Source organism: Podarcis gaigeae (assembly GCF_964106915.1).
Source record: "Podarcis gaigeae genome assembly, chromosome: Z".
NCBI classification, from domain to species: Eukaryota; Metazoa; Chordata; class Lepidosauria; order Squamata; family Lacertidae; genus Podarcis; species Podarcis gaigeae.
In genome coordinates this window covers 30,285,619-30,302,905 of record NC_139691.1, presented here as the reverse complement: position 1 = coordinate 30,302,905, position 17,287 = coordinate 30,285,619, and the positions used below count along the sequence as shown (strand labels likewise).

General features: G+C 45.3%; 1 protein-coding gene across 8 annotated transcripts in view; it reads right to left on the bottom strand.

Moving 5' to 3' along the window:
• Window positions 1–17,287, bottom strand: part of LOC310836607 (connector enhancer of kinase suppressor of ras 2-like) — a 310,451-nt gene that overhangs the window by 36,409 nt on the left and 256,755 nt on the right. For all 8 annotated transcript variants that reach the window (XM_083722107.1, XM_083722108.1, XM_083722106.1 and 5 more), the window contains one exon: window positions 16,197–16,245. In XM_083722107.1, the coding sequence (XP_083578233.1) occupies window positions 16,197–16,245 (49 nt within the window). The remainder of the gene's footprint in view (window positions 1–16,196; window positions 16,246–17,287) is intronic.

The window sequence follows — 17,287 nt, the reverse complement described above, 5'->3', positions numbered from 1 at the left end:
AGTTATAATGCCTCCATTGAGATCACTCAGAGGTATCTGAGGTCCTGCAACCATGACACTGCCTGCTACTTGCGTGGCTACAGGATCCTCAAGTGCCCCCATATGCCTTCTGGGCTACACTTATTAGAAGGAAGAGACCAGTTTGCTGTCCTGCACAGAAACACCTCAGAATGCAGTGAATGCGCTTTCAACCTGCAGCTGTGCTCCAGTTTCTCTAAAGTCCCACCCCCCCTTCTGCATGAAAGAACCTTCAATTTGCCTGCCTCAGTATCAGGACACTTCTATTAGAATTCTGGTGGGTGTGGAGTTTTGAGTATCTCTTATTGTTGCTAAGTGGCCAGGGCCACAAGTGGGATATACACTTTTATTTTCAGGAAGCACTTCTATAATACTCTGCAGCCTCCTTGGGTGCCTGCACTTCCTGACCTGAAACAGCTACTTCCCGTTGTTTTCATCTTGGCTTAGATGAAGGGAGGGCAACCGGGAAGGCTGTAAAGTGCAGGCTGCTGGTGAGATGATTTTTAGAAAGCTAGGAAGGTCATTTACAAACAACACCCTACAGAAGTATGGTAAGCATGACCCACCCATGAAAATTTCAATTATTCTTTTTTTAAAAAAACCTGTCCCCTTTCATAATTTTTGAAAGCAATTTCTTTTATCGCTACCTGATGGAGAAAGGTAGGAGAAAAATGCAAGAGAAACTTTCAGAGTGGAGCTATTGCAAACCACTCCCAGAGCACTTCAGAGCATATGCTTAGCCTGGTCTACACACACAGCAGGCACACAGTAGAATGAGGTGGTAGAATGCTGAGGTTGCAAAATGGACTGTACCACTACAGGAGGTGGGCTATATTTTCAAATTGCCCTGTGGGAGTGGGGAGTCCTCCTGCAATTGGAAACTGTCACAAACACCAAATGGACTGGGTAGTACCTTTCCCCCCCCGGTGTGTCTTGGAGCTTTTTGTTTTTTGAAGGGAGGGAGAATTAAAAATTGGTATCCACACCTGTAGGCTGAAATGGTACAACCCAATCTATCACCTCATGATTCCAATCATCGCATTTGGGGACATGTGTAGACTAGTACTAGATTTTCACCCTAAAACTGCGGCTGTGAATGTATAATAGATGGAATAACTTGAATCACATGGGATTTGTACCTTTTCATTCCTCAGTAAATCATTCAGACCATGACAGGACTGGTTCCACCCAGTGAGCCCTGAAGGTGGTGCTGTTAGAGTATGCAGAGGATATAGATAATTTTTTAATGTATTTTTTAGGTTAATCTATCGATATGGTCTTATTATGGATGCAAACCAGTTTGAGATCCTTTGAATAGTAAACTGGTCTATGAACAGATAAAAGAGACAAAAACGTCTTGTTTCCATTGGGAAGCCAACTGTGTGGCAAGAAATGCTGTTCTGCCCCCACAGGGTTCAGTTATTTAGTGATAGCAAATCTATGTACAGTGGTACCTCGGGTTAAGAACTTAATTCGTTCTGGAGGTCCGTTCTTAACTTGAAACTGTTCTTAACCTGAAGCACCATTTTAGCTAAGGGGCCTCCTGCTGCCGCCACGCTGCCGGAGCACAATTTCTGTTCTCATCCTGAAGTAAAGTTCTTAACCCGAGATACTATTTCTGGGTTAGTGGAGTCTGTAACCTGAAGCGTCTGTAACCCGAGGTACTACTGTACTGTACAGCCATACCTCGGGTTGAATATGCTTCATGTTGAGCACGTTTGAATTGTGCTCCATGGCAACCTGGTAGTAACGGAGTTTCGCCGCTCACGCATGCGCAGACGCTCAAAATGACATCATGCACATGCGCAGAAGTGGCAAAAAGCGATGCGTCCATGCGCAGACGTGCCATCACTAGTTACGTTTGCTTCTGGATGCGAACGGATCCCGTTCACATCCCAAGGTACCACTGTATTAAGGTAGAAGGAATACCAATGCTGCCCCTTTAAGGAAAGGTAGTGCATGCCCCCCCTTTTAGATCCCAAGGCAGGTTGGGAAATGTAGGCACAGCAATATTCTACTTTCTGCTGGCTCTGCCAGAGAGCAGGACAATACCTCCCTTCCTCCTTTGTCATCTAGTGGCAGTCTAGTTATGGCAAACCCAAGAAGAAGGGCGAACTCACTTCGTCCTTACAGAACTCCACAGAGAACTTCATAAAAAGCTTCTAACCATCTTCATTCAGAGCCATAGAACAGCCTATTGGAATGTGAGTAATATTTCAACACGTGCCTTAATAATCTTCAATAAATCTATGTATAAGAGTTTGTGGAGTTGTGTTAATACTATCCAGAAAGAGAGAAGTGGGAACAGATGCACGCCACAAAGACATGGCCTTGGGGAGGTAGCAAGCATGTACTGGTTTTTCAAGGCCTTTGCCTGTGACTTTCAACAGGGCACCATGGCTGAGTGGCCCGGCTACATGCCGTTTTTCATTATGTCCTGTGCAATGTGTGCCTGAGTCAATTTTAAACCAACTCATGTTTTCTGCCTGCTTTTCTGGTTTCAAAGTGAAGTTTGCAACCACAAAGGGCTAGAAGAACGCTGATTTCATTTCCCCCCCCAGTGGAAGCTTCCACATTGCAGCAGAATCAATAAGCAGCAGTGACCGCCCTGCAATCTGTTTGAGTGCACCCTACACAATGCAGTAAATTTCCATGAGCAGGAATTATTTTGAATAAATCAAAATCAGACAGCAGGAGGACGTAGACAATCACATCCAACCTTATCAAGAGCTCATGAATTAACTCATTTTTCAGACTGCAGAGCCGGAAGGCAAAGCCACACACACACACACACACACAAGAAAATGTGCACAGTGCCTGCAGAACCGACATAGGAAGAGCCCTGCTGGGTTAGATTGAAGACCCTCTAGTCCAGCACCCAACTCCCCACAATGGCCAACCAGATGCCTTTGGGAAGGCCACAAGCAGGGCAGCAACACAACCAGCTTTGAATGCATTGACTAATCCAGTTAGAAAGTGATCAGGAAGGAAGAAATGGAAAGAAAACTTTTGTCCAAGACCCCAAAGACCTGTTGTTTTGATTCTAATATTGTATTGGACAGTGTGAATTATGCAGGTTCACATTTAGATGTGAAATGAATCAGATTTGCGCCCCCCCCATCCCTACCCTTATTACCTATTTTGAGAGCTCTCTTTAATGGCGAGCAATGGCCACCCCCCTTAGGAATCAGTTCTCCCACCTTGGCTGTTACTTGGCTGAAGACAGACTTATTGGCTGCTTTTGGTGGACTCTGGTCCAGATTCTTTCCACCGAGAAAGCATCGCAAAATAAAAAAATAAAAATATAGCCTCAGATAATGACCCAGGGACCGCTATGTGTTGCTTTAATGGAAGTAAGCGCCAACTTGGATGGCTTTAAATGGGATTAGATAAATTCATGTCGGACAAGGCTACTTGCCACAATGGCTGTGTTCTACATCCACTATCAGAGACAAGGTGTCTTTGAATAGCAGTTGGGACAACCACAAGTGCTTCCCATAGGCACAGGTTGGTGGACTAGATGAGCCTTTGGCCTAATCCAGTACATTCTTCTGTTATGTTCTAGGTGAGAACATTAAGTGTGTTGTTCCCAAATAAAACAAACTTATGATTTTAATTTTCCAGAAGTCTTCGACAGGCAAGATATTGTAAAAACAAATTTATGTACACATTTATGTATTGCATTTATATATCACTTCCCCCCCCCAAGGAGCTCAAGGGGGGTGCACACATGGTTCTATTCCCCCTCCTCTTATCCCCACAACAACCCTGAGAGGTAGGTTAGGCTGAGAGATGATGACTGGCTCAAGTTCACCCAGTGAGCTTCATGGCCAAGTGGGGATTTGAACCCTGGTCTCCTGTGTCCTAGTATGATTCTTCCTCATCCCCCCTTGATTTATGTAATGTCTTGCCTGATGAGGACACCTGGGGAATCTGAACAATTCTGTGACATTCTGGTTGGCCCTTAATAGGGGCCCTGCCCAGTCGTGGGTTTTGGAGAATTTTCTTTTTGTTCTTCTGTTAGAGAAGATGTTTTATGGCATTCTTCTGGCACAAATAACCACGCAGAAAGCTCCAGCAGAGATCACTGCACCGGCGTACTATGTCTTCTTTTTTTGTCAGAAAATTCTTCCCTGACCATCTAGCCTGAAATTTAAGATAAAAATGCAGGAAAGGAGGCAGCTCAGCCGTGCAAATTCTGTACATATCTATCAGAGCTACGGAACTAACTTGAGTTCCATGGAAGATGGAACTCAACAAGATGGCACTATTAGCCTCAGACTGATGGCTGGAGAACACAAGTGCTCTGCTTATAGGACACAGGTGGGGAATCTCAGGGTCATGGGCCAAATGGGGTCCTCCAAGTCTCCTAATTTGGCCCAGTCCACATCCCCCACTGGCCCTGTTGTGCTTAGGGCTGGCAGGTACATCCCCTTCAATTCTGTTAATATTTTCTTGTCTGGATGGAAGAAGGGAGCGATGAATACAGGCAGACACTAGCCTGCAAATTTATATTTGTTGCTCTGCACACTTTGGCTACACCCAAAATTGGTGTACAAGTGTTTTTAAAAGCATTAAAACAAAATAAGGTAAAGGTAAAGGTACCCCTGCCCGTAGGGGCCAGTCTTGCCAGACTCTGGGGTTGTGCGCCCATCTCACTCAGGAGGCCAGGGGCCAGCGCTGTCCGGAGACACTTCCGGGTCACGTGGCCAGCGTGACATCGCTGCTCTGGCGAGCCAGAGCCGCACACGGAAACGCCGTTTACCTTCCCGCTGGTAAGCGGTCCCTATTTATCTACTTGCACCCGGAGGTGCTTTCGAACTGCTAGGTTGGCAGGCGCTGGGACCGAGCAGCGGGAGCGCACCCCGCCGCAGGGATTCGAACCGCCGACCTTTCGATCGGCAAGTCCTAGGCGCTGAGGCTTTAACCCACAGCGCCACCTGCGTCCCATCCTTAAAACAAAATACAACTACCTAAAACCAATAAGCCAATAAGCAGCAGCATAAATATATATACGGGGGTGGGGGTGGGGGGTGGGATCAGGAATTCAAGGGTCAGACATAAAATAGGGTCTGATCTTATTGGTCACAGACAGCATGGCCAAATGTTTTAATGATGTACTGTATTAGTACCAACTGGCCATCAGAATCAATGGAAGAACAGGCTGTTTGTGTGTAAACCTTTTAGGGTCCTTCCCTAAAAATTGCTCAGCTATAGCCTCCTGCTCTCCCGACCCCCACTTAAGTAACTGCAACGGTGGGATATGACTGAACAACCTCAGAAACATGAGCGTAGCATGACTGTCACGCCTGAGTCACTGAACCGCAGTGTGTTATGGAAATGGCTCAGGAAGCACATCACTCAGGTGGCCACCTTAGCCTCAGAGGATTTGGGGGAAAGTAGTTACTATGAAAGGAGTGGGGAGCCTTTTTTGTGTTTATGCCTTTCTGGGCAAGCTTCCAGTGTGCCAGTGGTGGGTGTGTGGTTCATAAATGCTTTTAAATAACTTAAGTTTTATATGGCGTTGGAAAGGAAGGGTCCAGGGTAGAAATTGTATGCAGTTACCTGAAGCCCTGTCCAGCATTTCTAGTTAAATGAACTCAGTTAGAAGGATTGGGAAAGACCTCCTCTGCTCGGGACTCTGGAATGCTGCTGCCAGATCACAGAGTCATAGAATTGTAGAGTTGGAAGGGATCATGAGGGTCATCTAGTCCAACCCCATGCAATGTAGGAATCTTTTTGCCCAACATGGGGCTTAAACACAACCTTGAGATTAAGATGGCCCAGTGGCCTTACTCAACTAGTGTGGTGTAGTGGCTAGAGCATTGGACTAAGACACAGGAAACTAGGATTCAAATCACTAGGTCATTCTGGGCCAGTCTCTCTCTCTTAGACTAACCTATCACAGGATAACTGTGATCATAAAATCATGTACACCACTTCTGAGTGTACTTTGAAAATGCACATCCTTCTATGTGACATCTGGGGGATGAGAGCCTACTGCAAATTCTAGCTGTCTTTTTGGTTAACTGCAGAACTGTGCAACTTACACAAGTTGGCGGTTCACAATACATTCATGGAAAAGACCAGTTCAAAAGGATTTCATGGTATGGCCCAACACAGCTCCTTTTCCAACTTTGGCAAGTAAGAACACTTGGAAGTGGAATTATCCAAAGTAAATGCAACATTTGGAACATCTGTGAGATGGTTTCCTTGCGGTGTAAAAGATTTGTACCCCCCCCCCCAAAGCTCTATTGGAACCAATTGAAGGATTTCTATTCAAAGGAACAAAGGCACACCCCTCTCTGGTTTGTTGTAAAAGACTCTGAAGATGATGGTGAACAGGCCAGCAAAAGAGATCAGAGAAAGCAGAAGGGATTAGTATGTCTAAAAATAGGAGTCAATCAGCCTCATTCTTCTTGTTTTCCTTCCTGCACACTGAATTATATTGTTCAAGGGAACATAATTAAGGAGGGCTTTCTGGGGATGATAGAGGAGTCTAAGCAAGTTCATTGAGCTGTGAGTTAGGAAAATGCATGGGAAATTATTTTAAAAAGCAACCACTGTACAGTACAGCATGATGGTCATAATGCAAGGGAAGGGCATATGCCTTGGCCATACGTGGCCCCATTTCTTGCACCTCCAGCTACTGGAGCTCAAATAGCAGAACACTGAAAGACCACACCTCGGAGAGTTGCTAACTGTCAGTAGGTGTGGAAGAGACATTCAGTTTCGTTTGCATTTTAATGAGAAGCTACCTAATTCACAATACTGAACCAATGTGCAAACTAAAACTCAGCTGTCCTTCAAAATCCACACTTCTCTGAATTTGGCATTGCAGTTTTCCAACCAATCAATATGCATAAAAGTGCATTTATTAGGGGAAAGGATATATGTTAGTGAAAGTAACATACATAAATCCATTATGTTAGGGAAAATAACTTGCAACAATTGTAATAAACTAGATGGGTCTGAATTCAGTATAATCTAGCTTCATACTGGCATAAAAGAACTCACGGTTTCAAACTGCTCTAGAAAACAGGAAGGGGTGTGTATCTGAATGCGAGACAGAACAGTATACTTTATGGCTCCTTCTAAACCACAGCAAGCAGCACATTATCAGTGCCTAGTGCCTGCAATGCAGGATGTTGAGTGTGTGGTTTTGGTTCACACACGGTTTAGTTCCACTGGCAACATTTACTCTTCTCCCCTCTCCCACATAGAGAACTACGTAAATGGACTAGGGCTGGAAAAATAAGTATGCTAAGTACTCTGCTGGGTATGGGCCAGTCATAGAGGGGACATGTTGCTGTTATGACATTTAGCTGGAATTTCCCAAAGTGACGGAACACCCATTTTATAATAATAATAATAATAATAATAATAATAATAATAATAATAATAATTTTTTATTTATACCCCGCCCTCCTCAGCCAAGGCCGGGCTCAGAGCGGCTTACAAGCAATAATAAAAACAAGATGAATGATTACAACTTAAAAACAAAAATAAAATACAACATTAAAATAATGGAACATTTAAATTTTAAAATGTAGCCTCATCGCAGGAGGAGAAGGAAAAGAAAGAAAGAGGGAAAAAGAGAGAGAGAGAGAGAGAGAGAGAGGGAGGGAATCAAATTGGCTCCAAGCCAAAGGCCAGGCGGAACAACTCTGTCTTACAGGCCCTGCAGAAAGAAATCAGATCCTGCAGGGCCCTGGTCTCATGAGGCAGAGCGTTCCACCAGGCTGGAGCCAGAGTTGAAAAGGCCCTGGCTCTGGTTGAAGCCAATCTAACTTCTTTTGGGCCTGGGACCACTAGGGTGTTATTATTTATGGACCTTGAGGCTCTCCGTGGGGCATACCAGGAGAGGCGGTCCCGTAGGTACGAGGGTCCTAGGCCGTGAAGGGCTTTAAAGGTCAAAAGCAGCACCTTAAATCTGACCCTGCAGCTTGAAAAGCACTGGGTGAATATGCTCCCATGGCAGAGACCCCGTGAGGAGCCTCGCTGTAGCATTCTGCAGCATTTTGCACCTTAAATGCTTGCTTTACAACTTTTCTCTTGCGTGGCTCAACAGAAAATGTGTATTTGATTACTGATGGGTCTAAGCTGTAATGAGCCATCTTTTGAGACATCTTCATGGCTGCCAGACTATTTTTCTTGTCAGCTTTAAAATCCTAAATCAAAGAGCTTAGGTTGCTGAGCTACAACTCCCATCAGTCCCAGCCAGGACAGCCAATGGTCAGGGTTGACTGGAGTTGTATGTCAGAAACATCTGGAAGGCTGCAGCTTAGCCATCCTTGTCAATATTTCAAGTAGCATCTTCTCTACCGCGCTCCTTTCATACTCACCATGGCCACTCAAATCTAATTAGAAAGTCCCGTTCTGGGAACCATCAACAGAGGATGCTAGACTATCTCAGCAAGGAGGTAGTGGCCCCTATTCTTTGAGGGGTGAGAGACTCTGTGTTGGCCAGCAGGCAATGGTAGGGTTGCCATATTTCAAAAACCCGAAGGTTTTTGAGCAAATATTAGGGGAAACTGGACAATACACACATTAGTGAAAATAACATTCAAAAATAGTAGGGAATATTGCTTGCAAAAACGTGTATATTAGAATAAATGAATAGTAAAATCCTAACTAATTTTCTTGAGGACCTTTTTTAAAGTAAGCTGGTATAGAAATGTGCTGAACACAAGACTGAGAATGGTGTGAGTTATAGTCCAAAACATCTGGAGGGCACCAGATTGCCAGAATGGTTTATCAGTCAATTCCTCTTCCCAGAGAGCTCTGGGAATTGCAGTTCTGTGAGAGGAATAGAGGTCTCCTAACAATTCACAGTACCCCTAGCACATGCCAGTCCCCAGAGTTCCTTGGGGGGAAGACATGACTACTGAAGTTGCATCATGGTACTTTCAATGTATGGTGTGGGTGTCATTTAGCAGCAGTCACACGCAAGCTGCATGGTTTTCATCAGGACCGCAGTGGGGAGTAGTACAAAGGGTTATTCCCCATTTCCAGACACGATGCCATCCCAAGGAAAATGCTGCCCTCACACCTGCTAGTAATTGCTTTGCGAAAAAATTAGATGCAGCTGAAAGTGATGCACAGAAGTCCCAAATGCAAAACAAGCACAGAGAAAGCCAATGAACGTGACGCACAATCTTCTCTTATGATCAGATAAGTGATGATTTTTAATGTCTCACAATGTTTGGCTGAGGCAGCTAAGGAAGATAGTAATTCATAAGGGGCTAAGAGCACTGTGTTCCGATAAGGAGGAAAGAAAATAAATAAATAAACATTATTTGTCAATCTCTTATCCACAGGCTTCACAATTTCCTACAGTGCCTCTATCAAATCGCATAATCATAACTCAGTATGCACAGCAAGAATGGCAAAGCTTTTTTATTATTATGCTGATACGTTCTTCGTGCAATTCTGAAAACCATTCATTGAAGTTCTACAGATATCAATGAGCTGAGCTCGGACTGTTCTGGAGTAAGCCACTCAAGGACATAGATGTGCTTAGCATTTTTCCCCTGACATTGTTAAATCTAGGCACAGGGCAAGGGAATGAATTGTCTGCACTGTGTTTGAGCCCTTTTCCGTGCTGTTTCTACACTAAAACATTTCCACAATGCTGCTCACTGCCTCTCATGGTGTAGAAACATCCATACCTTGCTGCTATTAGTAAAGTTGCATCTCCCTCCTGCAGCTAAGTGTGGGGAAGATTTGATTCATTTTGCACTTGAAGGCAAATCTACATAATTCACACTATTCTAAACAACATGTGATTAGAAACTTAGCCATCCTTTGAAATTCGTGCTTCTCAAACTTTTGCAATGCAGTTCACCAGCCAAGTAATATCCACAAAAATGCATGTACTTAGGTGAAGTGTGTGTAAAAATGCAGATACTATTTAAAAATACACTTTGTTAGGGACATTACTTTGCAAAAAATGTGTGTATTAGGGGGAAACTGAATACAAACGTGTATATTAGGAGAAATTTGCTGATTACATTTCATGGAGAATTTAAAAAAAAGGCTTTGCAAACTACTGTAGAAATGTGGAAAACTATACTAAAGATTGGAAAAAATGAGAAATGGCAAGCAATCAAAACTGACTTGTTCATCCCTATTGGCAGTTGCATTTTCTTGCTCTCTGTGTTTTTAATAGGGACTTATAATAATGTATTTCAATATAACTTACAGTTTTGCTCTATATTCCCTGCAACTTCAGGTGAAGAACTGGCTGCTTCCCAGTCCAGGAATAAAGGTAAAGGTAAAGGGACCCCTGACCATTAGGTCCAGTCGTGGCCGACTCTGGGGTTGCGGCGCTCATCTCGCTTTACTGGCCGAGGGAGCCAGTGTACAGCTTCTGGGTCATGTGGCCAACATGACTAACCCACTTCTGGCAAACCAGAGCAGCGCACAGAAACGCCGTTTACCTTCCCGCCAGAGCGGTACCTATTTATCTACTTGCACTTTGAGTGCTTTCGAACTGCTAGGTTGGCAGGAGCAGGAACCGAGTAATGGGAGCTCACCCTGTTGCAGGGATTCAAACTGCCGACCTTCTGATCGGCAAGTCCAAGGCTCTGTGGTTTAACCCACAGCGCCATCCGCGTCCCATTAGTCCTGGAATAAAGGGGGTTGAAGATATCATTGCTTACCTCATCTCCCCCAGAAGAGAGTGACTGGCTAAAGTTAAGAGCTTTCTATTTCTTGCTCAATTCAAAATTTGGCTTAAATCTATCAAGCACTTGCTGACCTAGTGAAAACATGTCATTTGTTACAGTCTTTAAAATCTTCTTAACCAATAGTTTGATTCCTTCATAAAACCCTCCACTAAGTTTCCCAAGTAGTTTAGACCTACAGGCAATGTTTATGGAATCTTAACGGATCACTTCCTAAGCTGTAACTTAAAAAAAGCAAGCAGTAGCACAACCTATTATCTGTCTGGAAGCTGAATCTGCATCTATAAATGACAAAATTTACTCTCAGATGCAAGAGATTACTCATCCCCTGTCAAAAGCCACACAAATCAAGTCTGAAGAAAATGAATGCTATCAGCAGCTGCGCTCAAAGTTTGTGCCTTGTTTGAAATCCTGAATGCCTACCTAATTGCGCACTTTGCTACACAATGTTGCTCTCGATTACTTAGAATGGAGTTTAAAATGCAAGACGTGCACTGCAAAGCCAATGGAACTGCCAGGCCTTCTGTTCAGAGTATTTGGCGGTTCAGCTAATTACCCCACGTTCACTCCATGAAGAATAGCCCAGAGGAAGGGGGGAACCCCATAAAACTCTTAGCAGCCTCCTGGCAAGCAGCAATAACATCTCACGAACACCCCCCCCCCCCCGCTCTGACTCTTCCCAACAGCATCTGGACGTGCATATTCAAGGGGCTGGATTAGATACCCAGGGTAACCACAGGGAAATGCCTCAGCAAAGCCAATTCAAAAAGCAAGGGGGAGAGATCTGGCAGAATGGTCATCTTAAACAGCTGCACTGTTTTAAACTGATGGATCCAGCTTTTCGTTGGCTTCGGGGCTTGTATCCAAAGCAGTGCTAAATCTCTTGCTCTCTTAAAGCAACAATTAACCTTTACACAACAAAACTCCTCCCCTCTCCTCCTCTTACAGGCCCCCCTCCATTTGTTCTGAGGTTTTCCCCCCTCACGCTCTGCAGCAGATTTGTGGAGGGTGCAGGTTGCATATGGAATGGAGAAGGGGGGGAGGAGAAAGGTTCTGTTGCACTATCATAAATCCTTGCAGTAATGGAACGAGGGTGCTGGAGACCACTCTTAGCCCTACCCCCTCCGCCTCATTCTTCCTGCCACTCAACTGAGGCAAGCCCTACTTGGGGGTTTCTGTCCTTGATAAAACACAAACTCTATTTTGCTGCATAAAGAGACCCCGTGGATGCTTTTAAAACATCCCACTAGTGCACAAACACACAAGTGGATTTCCTTTCAGTTCCAGATCCCTTGTCCAGATCTCTAGAACTTAAACCTGAGGAGCAAGGGGAGAATATCTCTCATAGCTCAAGTGCACCATCTCCAGGCAAAAGCATATATGTGGACACAAAATGGCAGCACCCTTTCCCTTCAAACTCCTTTGCCACCTCACCAGAGAGTAAAATGTGGCTGAATGTGGGTTTGAATTGCAGCTCTTCTAAGTACAACCAGCTGAATCTACTGTGAGGGAAAATGGAGAGAGAGAGAGATAGAGAGATAGAGAGAGAGAGAGAGAGAGAGAGAGAGAGAGAGAGAGAATATTCTCCTACCATCTCATAAAACCAGGACCCAGAGCCATTCAACAAAGCAGAATGGCAGGAGGTTCTGCAGAGACAAAAAGAAGCAGGCCACCACACAGTCATTGTTAAACTATGGAATTTGCTACCACAGTCTTACATAGGACTGCAGATACACAATTTCCCCCTCTATTTTTATCCAGGCAATATTGCATAGTAAGTGAGAAGTTCCTCAGCCAGGGCAGGAGAGAGGAGACACTGGAAGTTAAGTGCTCCTCTCTCCTTCCATGCCAAGTGGGTCCTAACTGCAGAACTATGCCTTGCCCCCCCCCCCCCCGGTGCTGGCCATGCTGCACTGGAGATGGATCCCATGAGTGGCATTCACATGAACACTGGAAATTTGATTGCACAAGTAGGACTTACATTTGCTTTACTCATCCTCTTGACCTGCTCTGTGGCCTGGCAAGCTAGGGAATGCAGCAAACTGAAGTTACCCCAGAAAGAAACAAGCTGAATTAGTGCCCTTTTTCAGCAGAGGGATCAGCAGCAGCCTAATCACTAAGAACACCTGTGCTGCAAGAGGCTGCTCTACTTAAAGGGGCCCAGCCTTTCCTAGTAGTCTCCTACTGTAACAGGGTGGGGAAGGGACAGGTCTTCCAGGGACTGTGGAAGCAGTGCAACATCCTCAGGCTGGGGGGGGGGGGTCACCGGTCCCACAGGGTCATTGGGGAGCAGTTTCTTGTTGACTGCCCCTGCAGTGCCTTTCCCTTTCAGGTTTGGAGTCCTTGCTTCCATCACCTGATGATGAAGAAGACTCCTAGTCCCTGGTTATGTCCCTAGTCACAGCAAAAAAGAGCCTCCCTACTCTCCAGGAAAGATTTTAGTGGCATGTGGGGTGCAGGTCGGGAACTCTGCCACATGAACAGGTGTCTGCTCCCCCTGCCTTGGACCTCATCCTGTGATTTGAGGGAAGAACTGAATGCAGTCGAGGATATGTGAGCCTCCGAGTATATGGTATAGGAGAGATGAGGTGGAGAAACTGGAGCCATACCACAAGATGCTGCCCAGACTTGGCTACAGCACTGCTTCCCTTCTACCTAGCAAACCTTTCCCCCCCACAATGAATACAATTCCCTAGATACAGCTTGGGGCATTTCCTCTCAAAAGGGATTGTGCAGATCTGGAGAAGATATGGAAAAGGGAGACCAGTACAATCAGTAGATGGGGCGGAGCACCCATGCAAATAAATCTTAGTTAGGGTAGGGTTTCCCAAACTTGGGTTGCCAGCTGTTGTTGGACTACAACCCCCATCATCCCCAACTACTGGTCCTGCTATCTAGGGATGGTGGGATTTGTAGTCCAACAACAGCTAGAGACCCAAGTTTGGGAAGTTCTGGGTTAGGGAACTTTGTATGGGGGGTGGGAAACATGGATTACTAGGAAGAAACAGAAATTTGAAGAATCGTGAATGGTGCAATGATAGTAACAGGCAGAAATATCTTTTTTTCTGATTCCTGATGCTCAAACTCAGACTAACCTACTGTTGGCAGTAGATTGGGGGAGACAGGGAGCAAGAGGGAAATCACCATGCAGCTCACAATTAACCAGGAAAAGAAACCCATTCCTTCTTACAGCAAACTCAGGTTGTGGGTGTCATCAGGATTTTAACCAACATGGGTCCATTGAGAAACAAGTGGTGGTGGGGAATACTAGTACAGTCATACCTCAGGTTGAAGTAGCTTCGGGATGAATATTTTCGGGTTGTGCTCCATGGCGACCCAGAAGTAATGGAGCGCGTTACTTCCGGGTTTCGCTGCTCGCGCATACGCTCAAAATGACCTCACGCGCATGCGCAGACCCGTCTTACGTTTACTTCAGGATGCGAACTGGGCTCCGGAACGGATCCCGTCCATATCCAGAGGTACCACTGTATACTTGAATGAACTCTGAGGTTTGTAGAAGTTCAAAAAATATTTGGAAGAAAACCCCCCACCAAACATATACCCATGCTGGTGTGGACTGAGTGTTCTCGGTACCTAGAGCTGCTTGTGAAGCAAGGCACTCCACAGGATTGAATCTTCTGCTCAACAGCTGATGAGTGAAGGGTTCAATCCTGCTGGGTTCTCCTTCCCTTTGCACTCCCTGTGGTGGAACATGCTATAACTGCTTGCTTCTCCATCCCACCTGCTGCCTGCTCCAGATTGCTCTGGGAAGTCTGACCCAACCCACAGCAACCCAGAGCTGCTCCACTTGGCTTCTGCCAAGCCTGGACCCTCTCAAATTGGCCTTATTCATTTTGGGATTGGGAGCGAATCCAGTGCAGCCATATTGGTGGATTCAGAATGTAGAACGACAGTTGGAAAAGAAAAGAAGAAAAAAAACACAGGAAAAAAACCACAGAATTGGGCAGAGTGTGGAATGTGCAGCTCAGAGGGAATGGATGGCCAGATCTCTGAACAGCAGCTTTTATTGATTTTATTTATTTATTTTTACACTGCACCCATTCTGATGCATGCCACATCTATTAAGGTGTGCCAGCAAAATGGAGCTTCCATGTTCAGAAGCAGTTAGCATCCATCTATCTCAATAGACAGTGCACCTCTGTGGGTGAAGTCAAACCGCTGCGCTAACAGCACTGAAGTGACCTCCTTGGAGAGCAAGCCTGGGCAGTGTGCATGAAGGTCCTAGGCTGCTCAGATAACAAGACCCCTCCCCTTGGCCTCGCTGATGTGGTCCAAAGGAAAGGAAAGTAATACATCTGGCACCAGCTTGGCTGCAGGAGTTGCCCAAAGGAGGCATACAAGGTGCCATACAACTGTCTTAGGAACTCCACTCTATATTTGCTTAGTGTTTACTCCATAACCTCTTCTTCTCCCAGAGATGTCCCCCATAAGGCAGCAGAGGTTTAAGATCAGAGTTTACCTGCTCCTAGATAGGTTACCTTCCCAGGCTGACGAGCCACATCCGCCCCTCGCTTCTCTCTATGACATGTGCCTTCGTGACCCACTATTAGTCTTGTCCGCTCAGTCTGCCAGAGCCTGTCTTCACGTGCAGGGAAATTCCCTAAATCACCGAGAGTTTGAGACCCATCTGCTACCCTTACCTGGTTTAGACAGGCTGTTGAAGCAGTTTCCTGGGGTGTGGCTGCTGTGGCACACTGACAGCATCCAGGAGCCACAGGTGAGAGCTGAGTGCACACTGGGGACCAAAGGTGGACCAACTACCTCAGAAGGAACACATGTCCCCCACCAGAGGTACCACCCCTAACACACCACACACCCCTCAGAAGCAGTATTCAGAAGCGGAATCTCTCTGATTAACAGATATTGGGGACAAACAAAAAGGGAGCTGCTATACCCATGGGCTTGTATCCAATGCAGCACTAAGTAACTTGTTCAATTACAAAATGATTTATGCCTGCACAACCAGACTTTTGCCCCTCTCCACACCGCAGCATGCCCCCTAAATCTGTTCTGGGTTTCCCCCAAGCTTTCTGGAGCAGATATGAGGAGGGTGCAGGGTGTGGGTGGAGAAGAAGGGGGGAAATTCAATTGCACAAGGGCAAATTATCATGCTAATGGAACAAGTGCATTGGATACTGCCCATTCTGCCCATTCTTCAAAAGTTTTTGCTGTTGGGAACAAAAAGCTTTGCTTGATTGCTCTCTGGTGCAAGTAATCCAGCTAAGCATTTCTTATATACTCAAGGAATGGCTTGGCTTACAAATCCATCATTTCAGCAGTACATTGCAGAGTGATAAGCTGGGGGAGAAAAATCTACATTAGCCTTTGCTTCAAAACCAACACACATAACACTGGATTGTCAGATGTGCCCACCAGCATAGACACAAATTTAGAGACAACTCTATATTATCAACACATAGCAATGAATGATTTCTCTTAGGATAGGACAGTCATTTAGCAAGGAATTACCTTCCTCATGGATGTGCCTCCTTGTCGCTCAGTGGCAGAACTCACATACCTGCAGAGAGATTGAGGGGAAAGGAAGAGTCTATAACTTCAGACAAATACAATCTGAATGAATAATAAATATGGTTTATTTGCTCAGTGACTGCCTGATTTACTTGCCTGCCTGAGCATGGGGCTTATTCACCTAGCACGTCTCTCTTACACACAGACGTTGATCCGAAGACGGATCAATGAATAAGTAGGTAGTTCTTAGACCCGCTCAGTAAGAGCCACACAAACAACGGCTCCCCCAAATCAAAGAAGAACAGGGTCATTCAAAGTCTTCTGAGCTATTTAATACAACGTGCGTTGATTTGGTCTGTAAAGAAGATTGCAAAATCAGGGAAAAGTCTGCTCAAAATGCTAGCTTTAAGAAAAGCTTGGCAGAGAGGGAGATCAGCCTAAGAAAATGTAACTGGTTCATGGGAAAGCATCTGCTTTGGCAATCCTCAAAGCTGATTAGCTGATCTCTATTAATGCTAGCATTAGGGGCTGGGGGTTGGGAATGAGAAGGTGGAAAACAAGTGTCTCCAGAGAGAATTGAAGCCAACCTGACATAGTTAGGAACATGGAAAGCTGCATTGGTACTGAATCAGACCCACTGGTCTATCTAACTCAGCACTCTCTACTCTGATAGGTTTCCAAGTCCTGCCTGGAGATGCTACAGTTTGAACCTTGGAACCTCTAGGTGTAAATAATATGCTCTACTAGTGAACTATGGCTCTTCTGTAGGAATGAGAAGTGTCATAGCTCAGTGATACAGCATCAGCTTTGCATGCAAAGTTTCAGACCCTGGCATTTTCACAGAGGGATAGGAATGTCCTCCACCTGAAACCTTGGATGACCTCTGCAAGCCACCACAGATCAGGTGTGGGGAACCTTCGGCTCTCTTGATGTTGCTGAACTACAACTCTCATCAGTCCCATCAAGCACAGCCAATTGCCAGGGTTGATGAGAATTGCAGTTCAGTAACACCTGGAGAGCCAAAGGTTTCCCATACCTGCCATGGTCAGTACTGAGCTAGATGAACCAAAGGTCTGACTCAGCATAAGGCA